Source organism: Lagenorhynchus albirostris, chromosome 19, assembly GCF_949774975.1.
Source record: "Lagenorhynchus albirostris chromosome 19, mLagAlb1.1, whole genome shotgun sequence".
Classification (NCBI taxonomy): domain Eukaryota; kingdom Metazoa; phylum Chordata; class Mammalia; order Artiodactyla; family Delphinidae; genus Lagenorhynchus; species Lagenorhynchus albirostris.
Window position 1 is genome coordinate 42,668,925 of NC_083113.1, and position 24,344 is coordinate 42,693,268.

At 48.3% G+C, this 24,344-nt stretch overlaps 1 protein-coding gene across 4 annotated transcripts in view; it reads left to right on the forward strand.

Annotated features, from left to right (window-relative positions):
* CDH3 (cadherin 3) overlaps nt 1-24,344 on the forward strand; it is a 103,033-nt gene that overhangs the window by 52,382 nt on the left and 26,307 nt on the right. For 2 of the 4 annotated variants that reach the window (XM_060132213.1, XM_060132212.1), the window contains exon 4: nt 8,702-8,822. In XM_060132213.1, the coding sequence (XP_059988196.1) occupies nt 8,702-8,822 (121 nt within the window). Of the gene's footprint in view, nt 1-7,949; nt 8,101-8,329; nt 8,495-8,701; nt 8,823-24,344 lie in introns of those variants that run through there. The other 2 variants (XM_060132210.1, XM_060132211.1) reach the window with 2 other exon arrangements.

Genomic DNA, 24,344 nt, shown 5'->3' on the forward strand with positions numbered 1-24,344 from the left:
TATATACTGAATTTTCCAAAACATTTCTAATAAGAAGTACCTTCAGCTGGCTCCTGGGGAGGGCAAGTCCAAACATCAGAACCAGCCATGTGACCTTGAAGGAGAAGGCAGTGGAAGTACCAGAAAGCACTGTCCTTGGCGGTGTTTTTGTCTGCCACAGAGCTTGCTGTACAACTGATCTGGATCTTACTGTCCTCATCGCCAAAATGAGGTCAGGGTTTCATGACTACCAGTTCATGGACGGGTGCTGGGTTAGTTGCATCAGAATCACCTAGGGAGCTTATTAAATCTCTAGATTCCTGGGCCTCATGGACTGGTGAGAACCAGTCTAGGACCAGTAGGACCAGGATGGCGTCCATCACCTCCTCTATTTTATTTTATTTTATTTATTTATTTATTGCGGTACGCAGGGCTCTCACCGCTGTGGCCTCTCCTGTTGCGGAGCACAGGCTCCGGACGCACAGGCTCAGCGGCCATGGCTCACGGGCCCAGCCGCTCCGCGGCACGTGGGATCCTCCCGGACCGGGGCACGAACCCGTGTCCCCTGCATCGGCAGGCGGACTCCCAACCACTGCGCCACCAGGGAAGCCCACCTCCTCTATTTTTAATTAGCTTCCTGGCAGTTAATTTTTGATACGTATCCAGATTTGGTATCTCACTAGGGTAGATCAGACTCTCTGTGCTTCAGTTTTCTCATCTGTAAAATATAATCATTCCTCAGATGGTAGAATTAAATAAGCTAATTTACATAATGCACTTAGAACAGTGTCTGTCCCATAGTAAGTACTGGGTAAGTTTTAACTGTTCTGTCAGTCAAGGTCCAATCAGGAAGACAAACCACTGGGAGTATTTAAAGCAGAGGGAACTTAATGCAGAGGTGATGGAGAGGCTAAGAAGCCAAACAGGGGACAGTGATACAACCTAGAGATTAGGCAGCAAGAAGTCATCCACCCCTTAGCAGGAGAAAGAGAGGGAAATGGTGGTGTTTCCAGAGCCCAGAGTCTGGCAGAACCTGGACGGACAGCAGGAGCTGTAGCTGTAGATTAAACACAGCCATTATCAAACAGCTGAAGGAGGAGGCATACCCCGGCTTTTCCCTTTGTCCCACCCTCCAGTCTCCCACTAGTGCCTCCCATTGGCTGAACCCAGCAGGAAGTCATCTCTCAAGTGAGCCTGGGAAACTTCATCTGCAGAGATCACCCCTGCCTTTCAGGGGAAGTATGAAGAATGTCTCTGAGGACAGATTATTACTATTTTGTTGTTATTATTTTCTTTAAGGTCTTTTTGAGCCCTACAGTTCTCAAAGTCTCTAGACCTTAGCCAACCACAGGGATTCAGGGCTTTGTGAGTGCTTATTGATTCATCGATTCTGTGCCTTCATTGTATACACATACATAAATGCTTAGCCTCTTATCTCTGGAAACTGACAGCTCAGGCCTTGGCAAAAATTCACCTGTGCAGCGGAGCCCTGCCCGAGGTTCAAGGAAAGGGAAGGTATGTGGATCAGGTTTCTCTCTGGGGATCAGCTGCCTCAGCACCTTCAAGGATTCAAAAGTGATAGATGGGAAAGCTGGCCAGAGACATCACTGGGCAGAAAGGAGGGTCCCAGAAAGTTCAGGAACAGACATAAAGAAGTAAGACTGTGGAAGCATTTGTAGGGGCACTGGGCAGGGGAGGGGAGGAGCAGGAAATAGGGCCGCACCCAGTTTTAAGGATACTTCCTAGAAAAGATTGGAAAACACCCACTTGTCTTTGGGACATAACCCTGTAAGTGTGCTATGTGGGAGTGGAGCTCTGGGAATTTTGCTACCAAAAATGGGCAGAAAAGCTCTTTCTAAATATTTCTTGGAGGACCCAGAATTTAACCTTGGACCAGAGGCAAATATGTTTATTTTAAGAGGTTCTTAAAAGATCAGATATTGTGGAATTCTTCCTCCAAAGACCTGCTCCCCAAGTTCATTCTTCCAGCAAACATTGATGAATAGTAGGTTGGAAACTGATTCAGGCAATGAGTTTCGGAGTGAGACAGAACTGGGTTGCACTGTGGCTTTGCCTCTGTCCTAGCAGTGTGGCCTTGGGCAAGGGATTTAACTTCAGTTTCCTTGTCTGTGAAAAGGGAACTAGCGTGTAGAGTTGAGAGGATGAGAGTGATATCATGCATGAAAATACTTAGAGTCTGAATCCAGAGTGTGCTAGTAGTTCATTTTATTATGACTTGTATTATTTGTATGACACTTGGCTAAACACTTTGCTGCCTATTAGCTCATTGGATTTCACATCAGCTCTGTGAGGTGGGTCAGGGAACCCACATTGATTTTGTGTCTACTCTGCTTCTAGCACCCTGCCAGATGCTTAACAGTTATTATATTCTTGATTTCACTCAGTCAATACATATTTCAGTATCTATTTTTTGCCAGGCTGTTCTGTGCACTGGGGGTACAGCAATGAACAAAGACAAAAATCCCTGCCTCTCAGGGAGGATACACTCAGTGAGGGGAGAGCGACAATAAATACAATTTAATGAATACTTAGGTTCACTATGTTCCAAAGTGCTTTACAAATATTAACCCATAACCTATGAGGAAGGTATTGTTATGCTTATCCCATTTTACAGATGAGGATACTGAGGCACAAGGGAGTTGAAAGTCACTTGGCCAAAGTCTCACAGCTTGGAAGAGCTGCATTAATGATTCAAAGCCAGACAATGTGACTCCAGAGTCCTTGCTCTTAATCATTACTGTATGTTGCCTTCCCCCACCCAAAAAAATATATATATGTGTACTAATAGATTAGTGCTATTAAGTGCTATGAGTGCTATGAAAAAAAATAAAGCAGGGGAAAGAGGGTGATGAGAGAGGGCTCTCTATGTAGGGAGGTCAGGGAAGGCCTCTCAGAGGGGCCACATTTGAGCAGAGACCTGAAGGAGTGAGGGAGAAAGGCGGGTGGACATCTGGGCAAGGGCGATCCAGGCAGAGGGAAGCACTGTGCAAAGGCCCACACTTGGTGTGTTCGGAGAACCACAGGGAGGCCAGCGCTGAGAAAGCAGAGTGAGCAAGTGGTAGCAGATGAGTCAGAGAGTGAAAGACGGCGCAGGCTGAGCTGCTGGAAGGATGCAATTGCCTTTGGCTGAGATGGAAAGACTGTGGGAGGAGCAGAATTGCAGAGGAAGGTCAGTTCAGTTTTGGATAATTCTCACCATCACTCACCAAATAGGAATTACTCATTCCAGAGGACTTTGAGAGATGAAAGAGCTCACCCCAGATCACCCAGGCAGTCGTTTTCAGAGGCAAGATTCAGACATAGGTCTGCCAACCCTAACTTAAATGCCACAGGCCTTTGGCTGGCAGGGTGCTGTGGGGAAATCTGCAGAGGTAATACTCTGCTCATCCTGATCCCTGACCCCAGGAGCTTTCAAGGAGGGGGAAAGAGGTACTGGAGAGTGAGGCGGAAGGACACTCAGATGAAAGTAACAATGCCAGAGATCCCACAAGACAGTAAGTAGCACGTGTTTAAATGTGAAATGCAGACAAGAAGCACAGGGAAGGTGCACTTCTTTCTGAAAAAGCAAAATGAGTGAAAGAGTCCCAGCCCTGTCTGGCTGGAAAGCATCAGGGACGGGATGAACATCTGTGTTGAAAAAGGCCATGCTCTGGCGGAGATGGGAAGGCCCCCAGAGGCTCAGGGTTCTCCCTGGGCACGTCTTTCTCCACAAATAGATGCTTTTCCATTATGACAAATGTATATACCAGGCAGGACGCCTCCCCTGGACCCGTGTCTCCAACCACAGCCTCCTCAACATGCCACTACTGGGCATCTCTGAACACGTCCCAGCTTCAAGTCCCGATCTTCCCCTAATCCCAAACTTGCTCTACCTGCAATGAGATTCCAAGAAGCTAACCCTGAGACAAGGATTCATGTACCTGAGTGACTTATTAAATTTGGAAGGGCTCCCAGGAGGAACTGGTGAGGGAGTGGAGAAGCAAGATAAAGAGGGCAAGAAGCCAAGCAAGGGTGTGATTTCAGACCAAGTCCCTGGAGGGTAGCTTCAGCCTGATCCAGCAGGGGATGCTGGATGTAAGTTACCCCTGGGAGTTTGGGGGGAGGCGGGCCAGCGCTCAGCTTCCACATTCCAGCACCACTTGGTCATTGGCTAAGGGCTGGGAAAGTGAACTCCTGGGCACTTCCTTGCAAGGGCAAAGGGACCCCCGTAGCTGATGGGCAAGCCTCTGGCCCTTCACATGTACAGGCTGCTGGGAGAATCAGCACACAGAAGCCAAACAAGGGGAGTTCAGAAACCAACAAAGGGATCCCAGGGGATCTGAGCAGTGCCCTGACAGTGTCCACTACATGTGCCTTACCCATGTCAGGAAATGGTATTGCCATCCTGCTGGTTACTCAGGCCCCAAACCCTGGAGTCATCCGTGATCTGCTCTGTCTCACACCCCCATCCAATCCTTTAGCCAATCTCGTTGGCAATACCTTCAAAATATACCCAGAGTCTGATCACTTTTTTAAAGTAACTTTTAAAAATTGTGGTAAAGTCCACATAACATACAGTTCAGTGGCATAAAGTACATTCACATTTTTGTGCAACCATCACCATCACCCATCCACAGAACTCTTTCCATCTTGCAAAACTGAAACTCTGTACCTATTAAGCGTTTAGTTTATCCATTCATTTGTCAGTGGACACTTGGGTTGCTTCCACCTCTTGACTGTTGTGAATAATGCTGCTATGAACATAGATGTATTATACAAATATCTGTTAGAGTCCCTACACTCAATTCTTTTGGGTATATACCTAGAAATGGAATTGCTGGGTCATATGGCAATTCTATTTTTAATTTGTTTTAGTAGCTGTTTTACTGTTTTCCATAGTGGCTGCACCAGTTGACATTCCCACCGACAGTGCACAAGTGTTTCAACGTCTGCACATCCTCACCAACACTTTTTATTTTGTTTGTTTTAGTCTGATCATTCTTACCCCTTCCACAATGACCACCCTGAACCAAGCCATTTCAGTTTTTGCCTGGCTTATTGCAGTGGGATCCCAACTGACCTCACTGTTTCTGCCCTCATCTCCTGTAGTCTTCTCAACACCACTCCTCTACTCAGCCTCCAGTGCCTTCCTCCCCTCCTGCTCAGGGTAAAAGGCAAAGTTTTTACAATAGCCTATGAGGCTGTACAAGATTTGTTCCTCACCCTCCCAAATCTGACTCATTTCCTACTTGCTCACTCCACTCCAGCCACATTGCCTTTTTTTTTTTTTTTTCTCCTGTCCCAAGTAATCTACTGTCTCAGGGCCTTTGACTTATTTTCTCTGCTTGGAATACTCCTTCAGATATGCTTAATGTAATTTTCTCCCTCACTTCATTCAGGTTTTATTCATTTCTCAAGGAGGCCTCTGGGCTTTCCCCATTGTTCATCAGCCCTTCCTCCATTTTCTGCCTTTCTCCTCTCTTCCCTGTGCCTGGGAAGATGACCCCTACAAACACCACCACCCGGGCTTTCTTGCCCTCAGGCTTCTGGGTGGGTTTGGTCCATGGCAGGCAATGCCAGAAGATGAAGGGTGAAAGTAGAGAGATGTTGAGTTATTCCCCCCCCCCCACATCCTTCCTGCTCTGCTCTGGGCGGTGGCCTGTCCCTCCTGGACCACAGCTGCATTTGGGAGGGGTGGTCCTCCGCTTCAGCTCTCCAGCTCCCCCTCCCCTCCAACCCCCCACTCCCAATGATACCGTTTCCTCCCTTTGCCCTCCAGTCCTCCAAGTTGTAACTGCTTCTCTGCTTGCTGCTGATCTCCGGACCTCCTACACCCCTGTTGGTTCCTGAACCCTGCCTATTCCTCTAGTCCCTTCACTAAGACTAGAACCATCCGTGCTGGATTCGGTCTCCCACTAGACCCTGACCTAAACACCTTCTAGATTATGTTATTTACAGTTTCCAGCCTACCTTCTGTTCTGTGAATTGGCACTTCCCATTCTGTTCTTCTTCTGCATAGTACACATTATCTAACATGCTATATAGTTACTTATTTAGTTTCCTTGAACCCTCACACTCTGTGATGGACGGTCCAAGGATGCAGGGATGTTTGCTTCGTTCACTGTTGTATCTCCAGTGCTTGGCACACAACAGGCTATCAGCAAATATCTCTTAAATGAATGAATGAACGGCCGACCGACTAAGGGAGCTGCAGAGAAGACAGCAGTGTGGTCCAAGGTGCAGGCAGAAGAGCTGACTCTCAATTTCTCCTCTCCCCTCCCCGCCCCCGCCCGGAATGCTGAGTGCCCTGGAAGGAGGCGGAAATGAGCGTGTTCAACTGCCCTCCAGCCAGGTGTTTACTTAATTAGGACCTGTATCCCGACGCACGTTGATGTTTAACTGTCCGCCTAAAGACTGCATATGGTTCCTGGCGGGCGCAAAGGAACCTGGGGGGCGAGGATAGGCGGGGCCACCAGGTACTGTCTGGGGCCGGCGCAGCCTCGAAAAGCCTCTGCGCGGGTATCTAACCTCCCCTCGGGCACGGAAAGCGCCCCCTGCGGGAGAGCGAGGCGAGGGGGTTGGAGCTCAGTCAGCAGCCTCGGGCTTCTCCTGCGCGTCGTGCATCCCCAACCCCCAGCTGCCGGGCCCACAGGCGGGATAACGGAGCGCTCCCCTGATACCAGATGCCAATTGCTCGCTTTACCATCAGCCGTGAAATTGAAGGATTACAGCGTTTCTCATTCTCTTAGTTTGGGGAACGTGAGGGTGCTATAGAGGGAAGAAACGGCTCGTGAGGCGGAGGACAAATGAGCTGGATCCTAAAGCAATAATACCAGGCAACATTTGGGCGCTTGCTCTGTGCCAAGTGCTGAGTTTAGCGTTTTAAACGTGCTAATTTAATCCTCTTCTATATGTATTAATTCATTCAATCCTAGTACTTTATAGAGGGCAGATATCATAATAGCCCCCACTAGATGCATGCGGAACTGAGGCTCAGAGGGGTTATTTCGCTAGCCTGAGGTCACAGCGCTAATAAGTGATGGAATCCGGGTTTGAACGCAGGCGGTGCGGCCCCAGAGCCCCTGGTCGGCTAGAGAGGACTCCCACGATCGCAAGGCAAACTGTCCTCTTAGCCGCAGGCCTGGTGGTGGGAAGGACAGACAGGCTTCCAGGCTAGCCCTTGAGAGCCAAAAACTCTATAATTAGAGACTCCAGTCTCCTCCTCAAACCCCTAAATCTGAGATGGGTAGGAGGAAGGAACGTGTTGAGGAGTCAGCCTGAGATTCTCAAGACAGCTAGGGAAGGTGGGGAGGCCTCAGGGAACAGGAGGTTGTGACTGGCTGGGAAAACTCAGTTCGGTGGGGAGAGGGCGTGCAGTGTGGAGCGACTGAGTTTCAGGACTGTTTCAGGGCCCGGGGCCCACTTGCGTGCCGCCACGGGTAAAGCACTTCGGGTCTGAAGTAGAGGAACGAATCCCAGCTCTGTCGCATGTCCCCCAGTAAGGATACAGAAGAGCTGCTTCGTAGGGAGACTCACTGGAAGGCTGCTTCTCGCAGCCAGCAGTTTTTACTTAGATTATAGTAGGTATTTTAGACCAATAAAAACAGTCGCGATTTTCAAAATGCCTTTATTTGCATTTTACAAAACTTGAGACATTGTTAATTATTTATATCCTACGTGGAGGGTGGGAAGCTTGCTGGAGGTGATGGGGCTAATAACCACCCCTCTACCTCGCACCTTTTGGCGTCACCACGGCTTCGATCTCTGGGATCTTCTCTCCCAGCCTCCTTTTGTTCGGCTGTGTCAGGGAAGTAATGAGTTTTCCGCAAGTTGTAGCAGATTCTGTAACACCGTCCCTCGGGACCTCACTGCCAGTTTTAAACACTCGGAGTCCTGGGGGCAGGCTGATGTGGGAGGTGGGGAAAGAGGCAGGAGGTACCCGCCCGCCCCCCGCTGTAGCCGGGTGTGGGGCGGACACACCCGGCCTCCATCAAAGCCTTGGATAACAGAGAGCCTCGGGGGAGCATGAATGGGGCGCCTTTGTTTCCAGTCGGGTTCAGATGCATCTCCACTTTCTTTTCCACAAGGCACAGAAACAATTTTCTTCGTGTGCGGCGGGGAGTGGGTTGCCTTTTTTTTTTCCCCCTCGAACCCAGAATCTGCGAGACAGGGCCTGGGTCTCTGTCGGGAGCAACTCCGGAAAACCCGAGAGAACGCAGGAGGGGCGCGGGAGAGGACAGTGCGGGGGGGCGCTTCGGGGTGCCTCCACAGAGCCAGCCCCGGCCCCACCTGCGAGGAGGCGGGACCTTGCGGCGCTGGACCAATCAGCACCTACCTGCGCTCACCTGGCCCCCCCCCCTGGCTCCCGCGAGCCGCGGTTCTCAAAGGGACGCGCTGAGCTTAGCGGAGCACTAACCCGCAGTCGCGGCAGCTTTTCACCTCACTCTCTCCAGCCATGGGGCTCCCTAGTGGGCCTCTCGCGTCCCTCCTCCTCCGCTTCTTCCTCTTACTCCAGGTACTCCATTGCCTTGCCTGACCCCTGCCGGGACGTTCCTCAGAGGGCAGGCGGGGTCCGCACGCGGCGGTGGCGTCGGGGAGAGAGCCGGACTGGGCTGCCTGGGGCCAAGGTTGTCCGGGAAAGCCTGTGAGGACTCCCCGGGATGGGTATGCAGGGCCGGGCACGCCTGTGACCCAGCCTCCCTCTTTTCCCCTCTTCCCTTAGGCGCAGGTTTACTGGCTGCCGCGCGCGGCCTCCGAGCCGTGCCGGGCAGGCTTCGGGGAAGCTGAAGTGACCTTGGAGGCGCGAGGCGCGGAGCTGGAGCGGAGCCGGGCGCGGGGGAATGGTAAGACCCCCCCCCACGGGGGCCCGCCTGGCGGAACTAAGAGGCGGGGGCTGCGCTGAGGGTGTCCGGGCTGCGGCGGGGGGCTCCTGACGCCTCCTCAGGTGCGGGGGAGGCGCAGAAAGCATCCCCAGGGCTGGAATGGGGGTGGGCGTATGGAGAGAAAGGCCGGAGAGCGTAGCGCCCTCTGACGTCCAGCCCCTCCTTGCCCCTCTGCGGCGGCCGACCCGGACCCCCTCCTTCGGGGTGCGGGGCGGCTGAGCCGCTCACCCAGCCCGGACGTGGGAAGCTCTCCCCTGCTGGCCCCAGCGGAGGAATGCGCCTTCCACATTCCTCCCGCAACCCCCGCGCAGGTGTGGGGATGAGCCGTGCCCCGGGCAGCCCCCTTCGCCCCTCTCGGGCCCCCTTTGTGTACCGTGCTTTGTGTCTCCGACTGACAGACCAGGTCTGTTTCTCTTCTTCGCGCTCCCTTCCCCCGCCCCCCTTCTTGCCCGGCAGCTGGAATGCACTCTTAACCCTGCCCTTCCCGGAGGGCCCGCGCCCCTGCAGCCTGCCTGAAAACTGGGCCTGGCACACCTGGACTGGGGCCATCACGCACTGGGCACACCCCCCGACCCCCAGTGTATTGGAACTGAAATGTTAGGGCCCTTGAGGGAGGTGGGGGTCGAGGAGCCAGAAGGTCTTGAGCTGTAGGGGCAGTGGGTGGGGAATCAAAGCACATTTTTGATCTCACAGTTTCTTCTACGGTTTAAAAACTTGAGGGGGTGGGGTTTACTTTGGTGCTCAGAACCAGTGTTTTATGAGATCCAGGCAGCTGACGGCTGATGGGGGCCTCTCTCCCTCCATCCAGGGCAGTGCGGGTTCCTCCACAGGATCAAACCCAAGTTCTTAAACAAAGGTGTGTCCCAGGATCCTTGGGTGAGCTTCCAGAGGATCCTTAACCTGTGAAATTGTTTAAAAACTTGTATGCATTTTTCTGGGTAGGGGATCTAAAGTTTAAAAATTTCAAAGCAATTTAAAAACCTGTGCCACCTAGCATTTTTCTAATGCCCCCATCAGCATACCCCTCACCCCAGGTACAAATTCCCACAGCTTGAATGTGCGCGAGAGCTGCCTAGGGCGCAGAATGGCTCTCCTTTGTTTCTCCAAAAGAGGAGTGGGGACCTTGAGTTCTGTAGAAGCCTTTATTTCTTCTTTTTCCCCCAAATAACTCTGCCTATTGACAAAACAATTAACACCCAGGCCAGGCCAAGCTCCTTAAACTCTTGGCTGTAGGGGAGCTGAGGAGAAGCATTAAGAGGCCATGCCTCATAAACTTTAAATTCTTGCACATGGGTTTATTACTGACTGGCTAACAAACTGCAACTCAGCCAACCTGTAAAAATGTTAACTTGGGCAGGGCCCCAAATCCAATTCCGGCTCCCTGAGGAAGCTTTATTGCTAACCAGACTTCTGCCAAATCTGTACACCCTCCCCCTCATTGTCAAGTTTTCCGACTACAGTCTGGGAGAGCAGGCTGTGGCTCTGAGTGTTGTCTGTGCCTTATCTTTCTTACTGAAGCAAGAAATATCAGATTAACTGTCACTTCACTAAGCTTGAGGTTCTTGGGGGGGAAGCAGTGATCAGGTTTTCGATTTCATGGTCCGGTTGGCAAGTGCTTCTCGGTGACGTCAGGCATTTTAAACCTTTTGAGAAAATTCTGCTTTCTCGGATGTCTGGTTTATGGTTGTGAAAATGGTGGGTTCATGCCAGGAGCACACCTAGGTTATAAAACAAAACGTGGGTTAATGTGCTTGGCTAACCTTGAGTGCAGCTCCCTGCAACGTGCCGAGTTCTTAGAGCAGTCTTCCTGTGAAATGGGATGCTGCCTTTTTAAATAAAAGCAAGTTTCTGGGGGGCTTCCCTGGTGGCGCAGTGGTTGAGAGTCCGCCTGCCGATGCAGGGGACGCGGGTTCATGCCCCGGTCCGGGAAAATCCCACATGCCGCGGAGCGGCTGGGCCCGTGAGCCATGGCCGCTGAGCCTGCGCGTCCGGAGCCTGTGCTTCGCAACGGGAGAGGCCACAACAGTGAGAGGCCCGCGTACCGCAAAAAAAAAAAAAAAAAAAAAAGCAAGTTTCTGGGCCCAATTTGTCCCAATAAATTGGGACTCCCCGGCAAAAAATAGTGGTATTTCTCCCCTTAGTCCTCAGCAGCTGACCTCTTTTCTACCTCCACCCCAGTTCCCTGTCCTCCATACACAGGAGCCCCAGCCTGGATCCAGCCATGTTGAAAGGGTTGTCCTGAGGGTACATACAAACTCTCAAGTTTGGCCAAGCAGACAACAGTTTCCCTATAGCTAAGGAACAGTTGCCCTTGTTCGCCCCTGGGTTATGAATTTCACAGGTGTCTATGAAGTTGAGCTCAAAGAAATTATCTGATATAGTTAATACCTTGTTTGTATGTGCACTTTCCTCTTCAAAGCATTTGCACAACTCTGAACTTGCTTTATCCTCCTGACGTTCTCTTGAAGCTGGTGATGTACATTTAAACAACTTGAACTCTTAATCCCAGAGTTGGGACTTCAGAAACCCTGTAGCCCAGCCCTGCTGGAGGTTTTAGAGGTGGAGAAACACAGGAACAGCTTAATGGATTCAATTCCCTAGGCTAAACTAGTGAGTTTCCTTGAGGGTCACAGACACGACTTTTACCTCTAGGTTTGTGCCCAGGACCTGGTGCTTAATAGGTCCCAGTAGGTACTTGTGTGAATTATGACAATCTTGTGAAGTTCTGCCCATTTTACAGATGAAACCTCAGTGGTTATGGCTTCCCCGAAGTCATCTCTGCAGTGACCAGATGTGACTTGAATGGAAGTTCCTGACTCCCAAGTTCCATGGCATTTTTTTTTACCACCGGAAAGTAGGAGGTGGATGAAATGAAGAAGTGGAATGTTGGAGCACCAAATCCCACCAGTAGCAACCCCCTACCCCAAGAGCGCTTAGTCATTTATTCCTTTTCATCCTAGGGTTTTCCAGAAACGTTCCTGCAGGGGAAACCAGCTTGCATACAGTCTCTCAAGTGTCCTAGTGATGGGGGCTTGGGGCAGGTGAAGCCAGGCTTGCCTAGACCAAGAGTGAGAGGTTAATCTGGAAGGAGGTAGAGCAGGAATGTTCCCCCACCCCAACTCCACAGTCTGGGGTCTGCCTTCAAGTGTGGTCTAGAAGAAAAGACAAAGGAGAGGTGGGAGGAAGGAGCTTTCATGGTATTAGTGCAGTGATTAAAGTGAGTGACCTAAAGTGGTCTATACATCCTTCATGGAGAACAGTTGAGAGAAGCAGCTTAATTACAGTAAAAGAAATCCAGTCCTTCATTATGGCCCCCTCTGCAGGTTCAACTCACCCTTAGTCAGCATTTGGGTAAGATTAAAGCTAACCCTCATTAGCTTTGGTAGAAAACTTCAAAGTTCAGTAATAAATTTGACTGAGCAGGAGTTAACTTCAAGATGGTTTTGCTTATTTCAACTCATGTAAAAATTGCCCTTTGTTTTGGAGCTCCCATTCTGGGCTATGCCCTCTATTTACATTTTATTTTTTCAGTAAACATATATTTAGCATCTGCATGTATCAGGCACTATTCTAGGATGGCGGCTAAAACAATGAACAAAACTAAGACCTTGCTCTGGTGGAGCTGACTGTCTAATATTAGTTACTTTTTATGCTTATAAGAGCCTTGCGGCGCAGGTGATGGTAACTCCCACTCAGCTGTAAAACGAGGGTAAGAAACTTGGTGTGAGGTCACTGGGGCAGTCCATGGTGCCCAATAAATCTGCCTCTGTGGAATGAATATTTGGGAACTGGGGCTTCCAGCCCACCCAGCTGCCTTCCTGGCTCAGCAGCCGAGTAGAGTTGGTTGCCGAAGCCCGATGTACATCACTGTTAGCTGGTGTCTGGGGAGCAGGTCTCAAACCTCTAGTCTCTCTTCTCATCTCCTCACATGGCACTCTGTTTCTAGGTTACCCATGCAGGGTGCCCTCACCTCCCTGCTGTGTGAGGAAAGCATGGCTTACCATGAGCAATGAGTCTCTAGGGAAGGATGGCTCTGCAAAGCATTTGGAGGATGATGGAGGAGGGGGAAGGACAGAAGGGCCTGTCTCCCCAAATCAGTGGAGGCTTCGGTCCTGAGGCTGAATGATCTCCATGCAAAGAACCACCGTTATTGAAGAATAACATGTGGAAGAAAGTGTCCAGATGATAAGTGTACATACAGCTCGATGAACATCACACACTTAAACACCCATGTACCTAGCACACATATCAAGAAACAGCATTATCAGCACCTCAAATGCCACTTCCCTCCCCATCTTTACCCTCCCCCAAGAAAACCACTCTCTGGACTTCAAATACCATGGATTGATTTGCCTGTATTTGAACTTTATGTAAAAGAATCACACAGAATATCCTCTTGGATCTGGCTTCTTTCACTGCACATTGTGAGATTCTTGCACGGTTCTGGATGTAGTTGTGGTCGATTGTCTTTCTTCTGTAGTTTCCGTCATGTGACCATCCACACTTCGGCTGTTGATGGGCATTTGAGGAGTTTCCATTTTTTTGGCTATTACAGCTAGTGCTGCTGTGAACACCATTGTGCAAGGGAAAACTGCGTAGGCGGATCGGTTAGGTACATCCCTGGGAGCGTAATTGCTGGGTTAACTGAGGATTACCTGGGGACCTCAGTACTGTCAGCTTTTCTGTGTCTTGAAGTAGCTGAGTCTCTTCTGGACTCTACCTCTCCCAACAGTCTCCTTACCAGACCCATCCCTTCTGGCTTCTTGCTTCCCACCTGGCCCTGTGCTAAGAGACAGCAATTTTTTATTAGGTAGTTGGTCACGTCCTTTGTTTGGGGGGAGAAGTCCTTCCCTTTATTTGTCCTTAAGCTAATGCTTGTTACTTTCCCTAAAGTAGAAAGGGAATCTGGAAAGGGCCGTGAATTTCTAAGGTGAGAACTTCTTCATGGGTGGAGACTTTTTATCCTGGCTGGTGTGTGGCTGGGCAGCAGCCTCCTCATATGGCCAGGGTGGTCGAATGCAGCTCCTCCCTCATTATAGACGCAGTGAGGTGTCTGAGACTCAAGGCCAAGCTGACTGGTCATTCAGCCAACAAACGTCTGAGTACCTACTGGGCGCTTGAAGTTGAGAGGCAGGCAAGGCCCACAGCTCCTCAACCTCAGTGAGCTCCCTGACCACAGGAGGAAGCAAATCAGTCACCAGGCAATTTTACTAGTGAATCCTTCACTCAGCAGGTATCTATTGATCACCTACCAAGTGTCAGGTACTGTTCTAGGTGCCGGGGATACATTAGTGAGCAAAACATGCACAAAGCCCAGGCTTGTGGGCCATTCACCTGCTAGTGGAGGGAGATGGACAAAATAAGTAATATATGCATGTAATCAAGTGGGAGGAAAAATATAGAGTCACATAGGAAGGGCTGCTGACATGTTCTTGGAGGTGGGGGGCACGTGGTGGAAGTGTTGTCCAAGCCAGGGGCTGGGGAAGGGGTTGGGACATGAGAGGTGGCAGGGAGTGTTCCTGCCAAGGGAACAGCATATGGGGTCCAAGAACTTAAATATGTTTAGTTTGGCTGGACCATGGAGTGTAAGGTGGGGAGCAACAGAAGGGAAGTAGGCAGGGTCCAGTCCAGCTCGGAACTTCCCTCACTCCAGAACAGAGGCAGCGTGGTGTTTGGGAAAGGCAGGCGATGTGGCTGACGTTCCAGTTGTGCCCTCATGCAGGCCACTGTCTCTGAAGTCTCCTCTGGATCCAGGACCCTAGGCCCACATCCACCACCCCTTCTCGACTCCCGACTTCTCCCAGACCCAAGGACAACGTGGTCAGCCGCAGTTGAATATTCCCCCTGGTTTCATTTAGTTACCTGGCATTACCAGGCAGCAGGGGTGGCAAGGAAGGGCTTTCAAACAAAATGAAACAAACACGTTTAATAATAACATTTACTGGAGAGCTTACTGAGTTCCAGAAACTACACTATGTACTTTATGTAATAAGCCCCTTTAATCCTCCTAAAAGCCCCATGAGGGGAGTAGAATTGGCCCCATTTCACTGGATAGGAAACCTAGGCTTGTAACTTTGTAACTTATCCAAGGTCACCCAGCTAGTAAATTGTGGAGTTAGGGCTTGAACCAGGTTGGACTCCTACTTGCGAGTTACTAACCATTTGGGAGTCAGAGTTGTGAGTCCTCTGGCCTCAGCCAAGCTGAGGAAGATTGGAAATAGTTAACATCTGACCCAAGACTTTTGAATTGCTGTTCCCTCCACTGGCCTCTGTTAATCACCAAGATCTGGAGTGATGGGGGAGGGGATGAGGAGGGGACACATCTTTCCAGGACCCCAGCCTCCCTTTTAGGATGTAGGGGAACAGGGAGGGTTCAGATCCCAGGCCCAGTAGCTGACAGTGCTCTCACTGTCAGTTCTCAGCAGAGAACCTGCTTCTGGCTGTTCATCTTCTTCCTCTCCTCACCCCACCGCCTCCTCCCAGCATTGAGGACCTCCCACAGCCCTGCTCTGAGTGGAGGAGCTTGGTACGCTCTGCCCCCGCCTCCTCACCCAGCCAAATCTGGGCACCCACGTGGTTGTGGCTTACCTAGAGCATCAGAAAGCCTGCAGATTTCCTCAAGATGACAAAATCCCCTCCAGGCTGCAGCTGCTACGGTCCTGGTGGACTTCGGGGTACGGGGGTCCTGCTGCTTGCTCAGCGAACCAAAATGACGTATCCTGGGAAGGAAAGCCGAATGAACACTTTCCTTCCTCCCTTTACCCCACCTTTGAGCTCGTAGCTCTGGCTCTGTCGCTGACATCTGAGGAGAGGGCTCAGGGCCAGGGCCACACTGCCAGGAGGCGGGAGGGCTGGTGCCTGCTTCCCCCTAACGAGAGCCTCTCTGGGCTACACAGAACCCAAGACGGAGGGGAGAGCTGTTCTCCCTCAGGACTCGGAGGTATCTCAGGGGCGAGATGCGGCTAGGGAGGCACGACCCCAGGGTTTCCTCTGCCTCCTCAATCTGTTACCCCACTTTTGGTTGTTCAAGAGCACATGAGATTAGTTCGAAATCACATCTCTTACCAAGCCTCAAACCTGTGTTGGAGACTAAAAGGAGGTTGATCTTGCCCGGGGGGAGGGGGGTCCGACTTCAGGGCCTCACAGTAACTTTAAGAAGTCTTTGCTCCCTGGGAATTAATTGTGTGCATGTGTGCTTTTCTAAGAAGATTCCTCCCCCAAAATTGGCAACCCCACTCTCTCCCACCCCCAAGTCCAGTCCACTCGGAAGTTCTTCAGATTCTTGTCAAAGCCAGCAGTGAGGACAGGCCTGATGGTGCACATCTGGGCACAGGCAAGGGAAAACGGGGTTCTAGGCCTGAGGCAAGTTACTCTGGTCCCAGCTCCTCGGCCTTGTTGCTCTAGCTCCCGTGTGGGAAGTGCCTCTGTGGCCCTGGACGCGAGGAGGTAGACTGCTGGTTGGTCAGACAGAGAGCAGGGCTGAAGGGCTCAGCTACTCACCCGGGTGTCTTGCTTAAGGCTGCCTGCCTTCTCACAACGAGCCCCATCTTGTAGCTTCAGGCAGAGAGAAAAGACAGGTACTTGAGGGCTCCCCACACGCAAGCCAGAACAAGATGCCAGGCCCACACCCCTGCCTCTCCTTGTGGAGTCAGCTTCAGCCAGGGCTTCCCACCAGGGCTTCAAGACCTGCCATTTTCTTGTCTTTTATGGTCTTTTACTGCTTCCAGAATTCTCCTGTGTTCCCCAGCTGGAACTCAGCCACACTCCAGCTGGTGTACCCCTGCCTTTGAGTCGGTAGTTTGCAAGCTTGGCTGACTGTCAGGATTGCCTAGGGAGCTTTTTATTTCTATCACACCCTCTTTCATATATACTATTTTATATAGTTTGTGTAGAGTTGGGCTCGTTGGTTGGGGTTTCACATTAATACGTGAATATCTATTCACTGTAAAAACAATGTTTTTCAATAAAATAATAGCATGTACTATGTGACAGGTACAGCTCTTAGCATTTTACGTGTATTACCTTGTTTAATCACCATAACATCCCTTGAAGTAGGTACTATTACTATCCCCATTTTATGGATGAGGAATCTGAGGCGAGAGAGGTTAAGTAACTTGCCCAAGATCATGCAAATAGTAAATAGCAGAGCTTGGATTCAAATCTAAGCTGCCTGAGCTTCAACCATTGAACTCCATTGTGCCTCAACAGAAGCAAATCAGAAATAAACACGTGAAAGTTCTCTCTTCCTCAGTTCTGCTCTGGTAGGGTAAGCACAGTTAATAGTTTAATGTGAGTTCTTGTAGACCTTTTTCTTTTAATTTTTGAATTTAATGTTATTTATTTTTTTATACAACAGGTTCTTATTAGTTATCCATTTTTATCCACATCAGTGTATACATGTCAATCCCAATCTCCCAATTCATCCCACCACCACCCCACCACCACTTTCCCCCCTTGGTGTCCATACGTGTATTCTCTACATCTGTTGTAGACCTTTTTCTTGACAAATAACTTATGTATGCACACAGGAATTATTAAAACAAGGATTGGACTATGTCATACTTAACAAACGTTATCCTACAACTTACTTTTTTTAACTTACTGAATCACAGGCATCTTTCCAGACTGCTAAGTACACATCTATCTTGCTTTTAACAGCTCCATAGTTTTCTACATGGTAGATATACCATGATTTATTAGCTAACCCCCTATTTTTATCTTTTACAGATGTGGAAGTGGGGAGGAGTTAACATAAAAATTGTGAAGTGTTTGAATTTTTAGAAATCTGTCAGAAATCACCTTATTAGGAAAGACTGCTGTAGAAAGATGATTGAATGAATTGTTCCTCTTAACCCCATTCAGTTAAATTAAGTTTTTATGTTTGAACAATACCTTCAAGACAGGCTTTGAGGTAAGCTTAATAAGGTTACTATACCATTTAAAAATCATTAGTTTTCACACCAACCATTGTTTTAAGGTTTAGTTATCTGAATGTTTCAAAAGTCTTTGAAATCAAAAATTTTTTAATTTAAATTGCATAACTCAGAAGTGAACTATCAAATGTACTAGTACTTGCATTATTTTCCTTGGGTGTTGAAAACTTGAGAGTGTGCCATTCAGTCAAAGCGAAAGTGCATTTTTTCTCAAGTTTCTCTTTAGTTTTCAAAATCTAGTTAGCAAGCATTTTGATGAAAAGTTGATTTCCATTCTTAAAGAGAATACTCATTTCTGATCTTATTTTCCAAGAGGGGCTTATGGGTTTTTTCTTAAACCCAAATATTGCTGCAATAAACAGTCTTGCACAGGGTGGTTGCATTGATGTAAAAGATTTATCCTTGAAAACCTCAAATAATTCATAACTCCTATGATTCAAGACTTATGTCCTCTTATGAACATATGTGAAGTGTATGTGTGTGGAATAAGGGAATTAGATGGATGCTTACAATTCACTGGTCTCCCTTGTATATTTTTTAAGATTTTTAAAATATTTATTTTATTTATTATTATTTATTTTTGGCTGCATTGGGTCTTTGTTGCTGCACGCAGGCTATCTCTAGTTGCGGTGAGCAGGGGCTACTCTTCGTTGTGGTGTGTGGGCCTCTCATTGCCATGGCTTCTCGTTGTGAAACACGGGCTCTAAGTACTTGGGCTTCAGTAGTTGTGGCATACAGGCTTAGGTGCTCCGTGGCACGTAGGATCTTCCTGGACCAGGACTCGAACCCATGTCCTCTGCATTGGCAGGTGGATTCTTAACCACTGCGCCACCAGGGAAGCCCTAGTCTCTCTTGTATTGAAATTATGTGACTTTTTACACTTTTTCTTAATTTGGGAGATTTGCATTTCTTCAAACTTTGCATACAAAGTGAGACTTTAATATTTACAGCACCATTTCAAATTTTGACAATTGAAGTTTGCATAAAATGTAACTATTATAATATATAGAGTGTCTGAGCTGGAGTTCCAGAGCCACTGTGCGTGGGTTAAATCTGTTGGGTTGGGTAAATTTGCTTAACCTCTATGCTTCAGTTTCCTCATCTGTAAAATAGGGGTAATAATGGGGATCTCATAGGCTGTAGTGAGGATTAAATGAGTTAGGGTATGAAAAAGCATGTAGTAAATAAATAAATGTCAGGTGTTAGTGGTAGTGATAATAACAGTGTTGTTACAGCTAGACTAGTTTGTATACTTACATCTTTAGACTGCATTCCTAGAAGAAAAATTGCTGGGTCAAAGGACTTTCATAGTTCATTCAACAATTATTGAATGCCTACTTTGTATCAGGCACCGTGCTAGGTGTTGGGATATAGTGATAAGCAGATTCTAACACAGTCTTTGCCTTTGGGCATTATAGAGACTAGTAAGGGAGATAGGCAATTAGATAATAGCAAGTAAACATATCATTACAAGTTGTAATGAATTCTACGGAAGAGAGTTACATAGAGCTAGGAGAGTTTTTAACAGGGGAAACTGATCTACTTTGGGAGGGTTGAGGGAAAGTTTCCCTGAGAAAGTAACTTTCGAATTAGGGTCTGAAAGATGTTGGGAGTTAACTGGGTAGAATTGGAATGGGAATGTAGGGAGACACTGTTCTAGACAGAAGGAGCAGCATGTGCAAAGGCCCTGTGGTAAGGGGTTATGATGCACTTAAGAAGAGGACCATTGTGGCTAGACAATGGAGATAGGGATTGGGCACATTATAGATTTTGGGTTTTATCCTGAGAACAATGGCACATCATTGATGAGTTTCAAACAAGGAAGTGATCTTATTTTCTCAAATGTATCATCTGTTGCATTTTTAAAAGATCCTTTTTTTAAAATGGAGGATTTTGTACTCATTTAGGCTAAAAATGATATAGTAAGTACTAAGGTTGGGGAGGTAGAGATGGAGAGGCATGAGTCTTGGTGATTGACTACGAAGGGAAGTCTGAGGGAGAAATGGTCAAGGAAGAAGATGCTAGACAACAATACACTAGGCACTGTGCTAAATATTAACTGATTTAACTGAGGTGGGTATTACTAGCATCATTCCCATCTTCTAGATATGGAAACATACTTGCCCAAAGTCTGTCACTGGAACCAAAATTTAAGTCTGGGTACTCTAGACACAGACTCTGGGCTGCTTTTGAGGCCCAGATTTTGGATCTGTATAGCTGAGTGCATTCCCTGGGAGAGACACTGGAAAAGGACCATATTTAGGGCAAGAGTAAAGAAGATCATGAATTTGCTTTCTGACATGATTTTAAGATTATGGATTATGCCTTTAAAGGATCCAGGGGGAGATATTGAAAAGACAGATATATATGTTGGTCAGAGGAAGAATCTGGACATTTGAAATTTTAATACATATTCTGAAGTGCCCTCAAAAATCCATACCAATTTACCTGCTTACGAGAAATAAAGGTGAGAATCAGGAACTCTAAAAAACCAATAAACTGGGCTTCCCTGGTGGCGCAGTGGTTAAGAATCTGCCTGCCAATGCAGGGGAGACGGTTACGAGCCCTGTTCCGGAAAGATCCCACATGCTGCAGAGCACCTAAGCCTATGCGCCACAACTGCTGAGCCTGCTCTCTAGAGCCCACAGGCCACAACTACTGAGCCCATGCACCTAGAGCCCATGGTCTGCAACAAGAGAAGCCACTGCAATGAGAAGCCCACGCACTGCAACAAAGAGTAGCCCCCGCTCACCGCAACTAGAGAAAACCCGCATGCAACAGCAAAGACCCAACGCAGCCAAAAAACAAATAAATACATTTATTTTTTAAAACCCCCCAAAAAACAATAAACTGTCTTCCCTAAATACACCTCCAGAAACTGACTCAGTAGAAGTGATGGGTGGGCTGGAAGCAGGGAATCTGAGTTTTTTTAAAAGTTCTCCAGGTGATTTTATCAGTTGTATTTGGGAACTGTTGATCGTGAAGGTCGCTGTGAAGAGGTGAATATATCTCTTTTAGAGAGGATCTAAAAGAAGGAACAAAGTAGTGAAATGTGAATGAAAGCATGGCATTCCACCCTGCCTTTGGCCCCACAGGTTGCAGGGATCTTAGTTCCCTGACCAGCGATTGAACCTAGGCCTTGTCAGTGAAAGAGCCAAGTCCTAACCACTGGACTGCCAGGGAATTCCTGAAAGCATGGCGTTTTGAATTTAACTTCCAATGCTTGTCTCAATGGAAATTGATCGTTTTTTTTTTCCTTAATTTTCTGCTTACCTCAGGATTCTGAATGACCTTTACCTTCTTGTTCTTTTGTTTTGCTTTTTAAATTACCATCCCTGGTTTTAAATACTTAATTGTGCTTTAAAAAGCACAATATGTCTTATGGCCCTAACAAGAGCCTGTGTGTGTGTGTGTGTGTGTGTGTGTGTGTGTGTGTGTGTGTGTGTTTGTGTGTGTTCCCATTTTAGATACTGGAAATCACCAAGGGCTTATATTTGTTGAGTGCTTACTGTTAACAGCTTAAATACGAAGTGACTTGCCCAAAGCTGCAGGGCCAATGTGCAGCACTTTCACCCACCAGACCCTTAATTGGTATCCCAGAGGTTCCATGTTGATTGCTGGCATCTCTGCTCTCATTCTTGTGGGTGGGAATCATTGACAGCACACCTAACAATGAACTTTGTGTCAGCCATGTTTGGAACTCCCAGAGTGCTGTCAAGCATAGCTCCGCTTGGGTTTCTCTCTGGGGATTAAAAGGGAGGACCCAGCTCCCAAGCCTGAGGAAGAACCTGAGTAGTGTAGATCTTTCCAAAGAGCTTTCTGCAGAGAGGCAAAACTCCCCTAGAAAGAATTGCTTTCTCCTTAACAACATGAGGTTGCCATATACTAGTCAGAGGGGGCAGAAATCACAACATCTCATTCTGATTGCAAATCAAATACATGTTTGATTGCAAATCAAATACATGATTGCAAAATTAGGGTCCATTTCCCTAATCAAGTCTTTCTTGAAGATATCTGATCTGAAGGAGAGGGCCCGAGTCCCACTGCTTCATTGCCCCACAGCTCGCCCTCCTGCCTGGCTTTCCTAACAATCCAGCTTCATATTCTACTTCAGTGGATCAGGGAAGGGCTACAGGCTGAGGGCCTCAAATGCCCCATCGGCGCCATCTGCAGGAAGATCCAGGTCCAGGGTGAATGGTGTATAGATGGAGGCGTCTGTCAGGCGTAGCCACACTCCCCCAGGGTCATGCTCTTGTCCAGGAGCTGTCATCTGTGTAAAGCTGCTCCTTGCGCCGGTGGCCACTTAAGAATGCCTTTCACCAAGCGCTTCAGCTCCAGCACTGTGCTTGACTTCTTAGCATCCCCCAAGGTGGTGACCTTGTGGTGACGGATCATCACGAACACCCAGGGAGGCAGATCCACTTGCCCTGCTCTCTGCTTAGGGAATCACTCTGGCTCCCCTGAGGGCCTCAAACGGCTGTGGCAGGACACGTGGGGTGCTTTATCTCCCGGCATGCCATGGGATAGCCCCTTGGGGTCCTAGCATGCCTTGTGGGCTCCCCATGTCCCCCCTCCGCCCCCCCACCCGCCCACCCGCCCGCATACCTTGCAGCCTCTGCCCATTAGTCTCCTGAGATCAGATTCTGCTCACCCTCCACCATCTTGGACTTCTTTTTTATTTTTTTAATAAACTTATTTATTTATTTATTTATTTTTGGCTGTGTTGAGTCTTCGTTGCTGCGCATAGGCTCTCCCTAGTTGCAGCAAATAGGGGCTACTCTTCGTGTGGTGCGCGGGCTTCTCATTGCAGTGGCTTCTCTTGTTGCGGAGCACGGGCTCTAGGCACGTGGGCTTCAGTAGTTGTGGCTCATGGGCTCAGTAGTTGTGGCATGCGGGCTCTAGAGAGCAGGCTCAGTAGTTGTGGTGCACGGGCTTAGTTGCTCCGCGGCATGTGGGAGCTTCCCAGATCAGGGATCGAACCTACGTCCCCTGCACTGGCAGGCAGATTCTTAACCACTGCGCCACCAGGGGAGTTCCTCTTGGGCTTCTTTGGCCTGGAAAGTCATTGGTTCTGGAGAGAGCTAGTCTGCTTTCCTGGTGCCACGGCTCCACCACCACCCCCCTTTTTTAACGAGTATAAAGATATTAATATATTATGATTGTCAGGCTCAGGCTATAAACTATAAGTGAATGTTTTGTAAGTATTCTATAGTAACGCATATATGTGGAATCTAGAAAAATGGTACAGATGAACCTATTTGTAGGGCAGGAATAGAGACATAGACGTAGAGAATGGACATGTGGACACAGAGGGGGAAGGGGAGGGTGGGACGAAGTGGGAGATTAGGTTTGACATAATTACACTACCACGTGTAAAACAGATCGCTAGTGGGAAGCTGCTGTATAGCACAGGGAGCTCAGCTCGGTGCTCTATGACGACCTAGATGGGGGCAAGGGTGAGGAGGGAGGTCCAAGAGGGAGGGGATATAGGTATGCATATAGCCGATTCACTTCATTGTACAGCAGAAACTAACACAACATTGTAAAGCAATTTTACTCCAATAAAAATAAATAAATAGGGCTTCCCTGGTGGCGCAGTGGTTGAGAGTCCGCTTGCCGATGCAGGGGACATGGGTTCGTGCCCTGGTCCGGGAGGATCCCACATGCCACGGAGCGGCTGGGCCCGTGAGCCATGGCCGCTGAGCTTGCGCGTCCGGAGCCTGTGCTGCGCAACGGGAGAGGCCACAACAGTGAGAGGCCCGCGTGCAAAAATAAATAAATAAATAAGTAAGTAAGTAAATGAGTGAGTGAGTGAATGAATGAATGGCTGTTTTGTGACCTTTTTCCCCTGAGCAGAGCACTGTTTTCCCTTGATACTTTTTTACAATATTTAAGGCTGTAGATGAGACATTTGAGTGACTGTAGCACACGTAATTAAGTATTCTGTTGAAAGTTAAGTTGTTGAGACTTTTTTTTTTAAACACTAAGCAACAGTCATGAACATCCATGAGGTATGGTTTTGTCACATCTTGGATGACTTCCTGGCACAATTCTTGGGTCGAAGGACTTGTTTAAGGCTTAATAGCGCAAAAGTTTTTGTCGATCTACGTTTCCCCCACCCCCTAACAATATATAGCAGTATCCATTCCCTAAGTATTTCACAACATTTGTCCTTTTAATTTGTATTTCCTAGTAAGTGAACTTTTTTCTACGGGTAGTTTTACTCAGGAAAATGCCAGAATCTTTTTTCAAGGCAATGCCACATACTTTCCCCTTGCACCTTCTTATCCCAGTCCCTTAACAAAAAGTAGTGATAGCTACAAGGACAAGTTTGTTTACTTTATAAACTGGGTGTGTCTCTAGACCAAGCTAGAATGGAAGCACCTTTGACAGTGTCTCCCTCATTCCCCAACAGATGCCTTTTGGCCACAACACTTTCAAACTGATATTACTCTTCCCTTCTCATTAAAATGCCCAAAGATCAATAGGAAAACTGTCGAGTGATAAAGTGATCAAGTGTTGATCACTTGAAGGACATTTACCCCTGAGA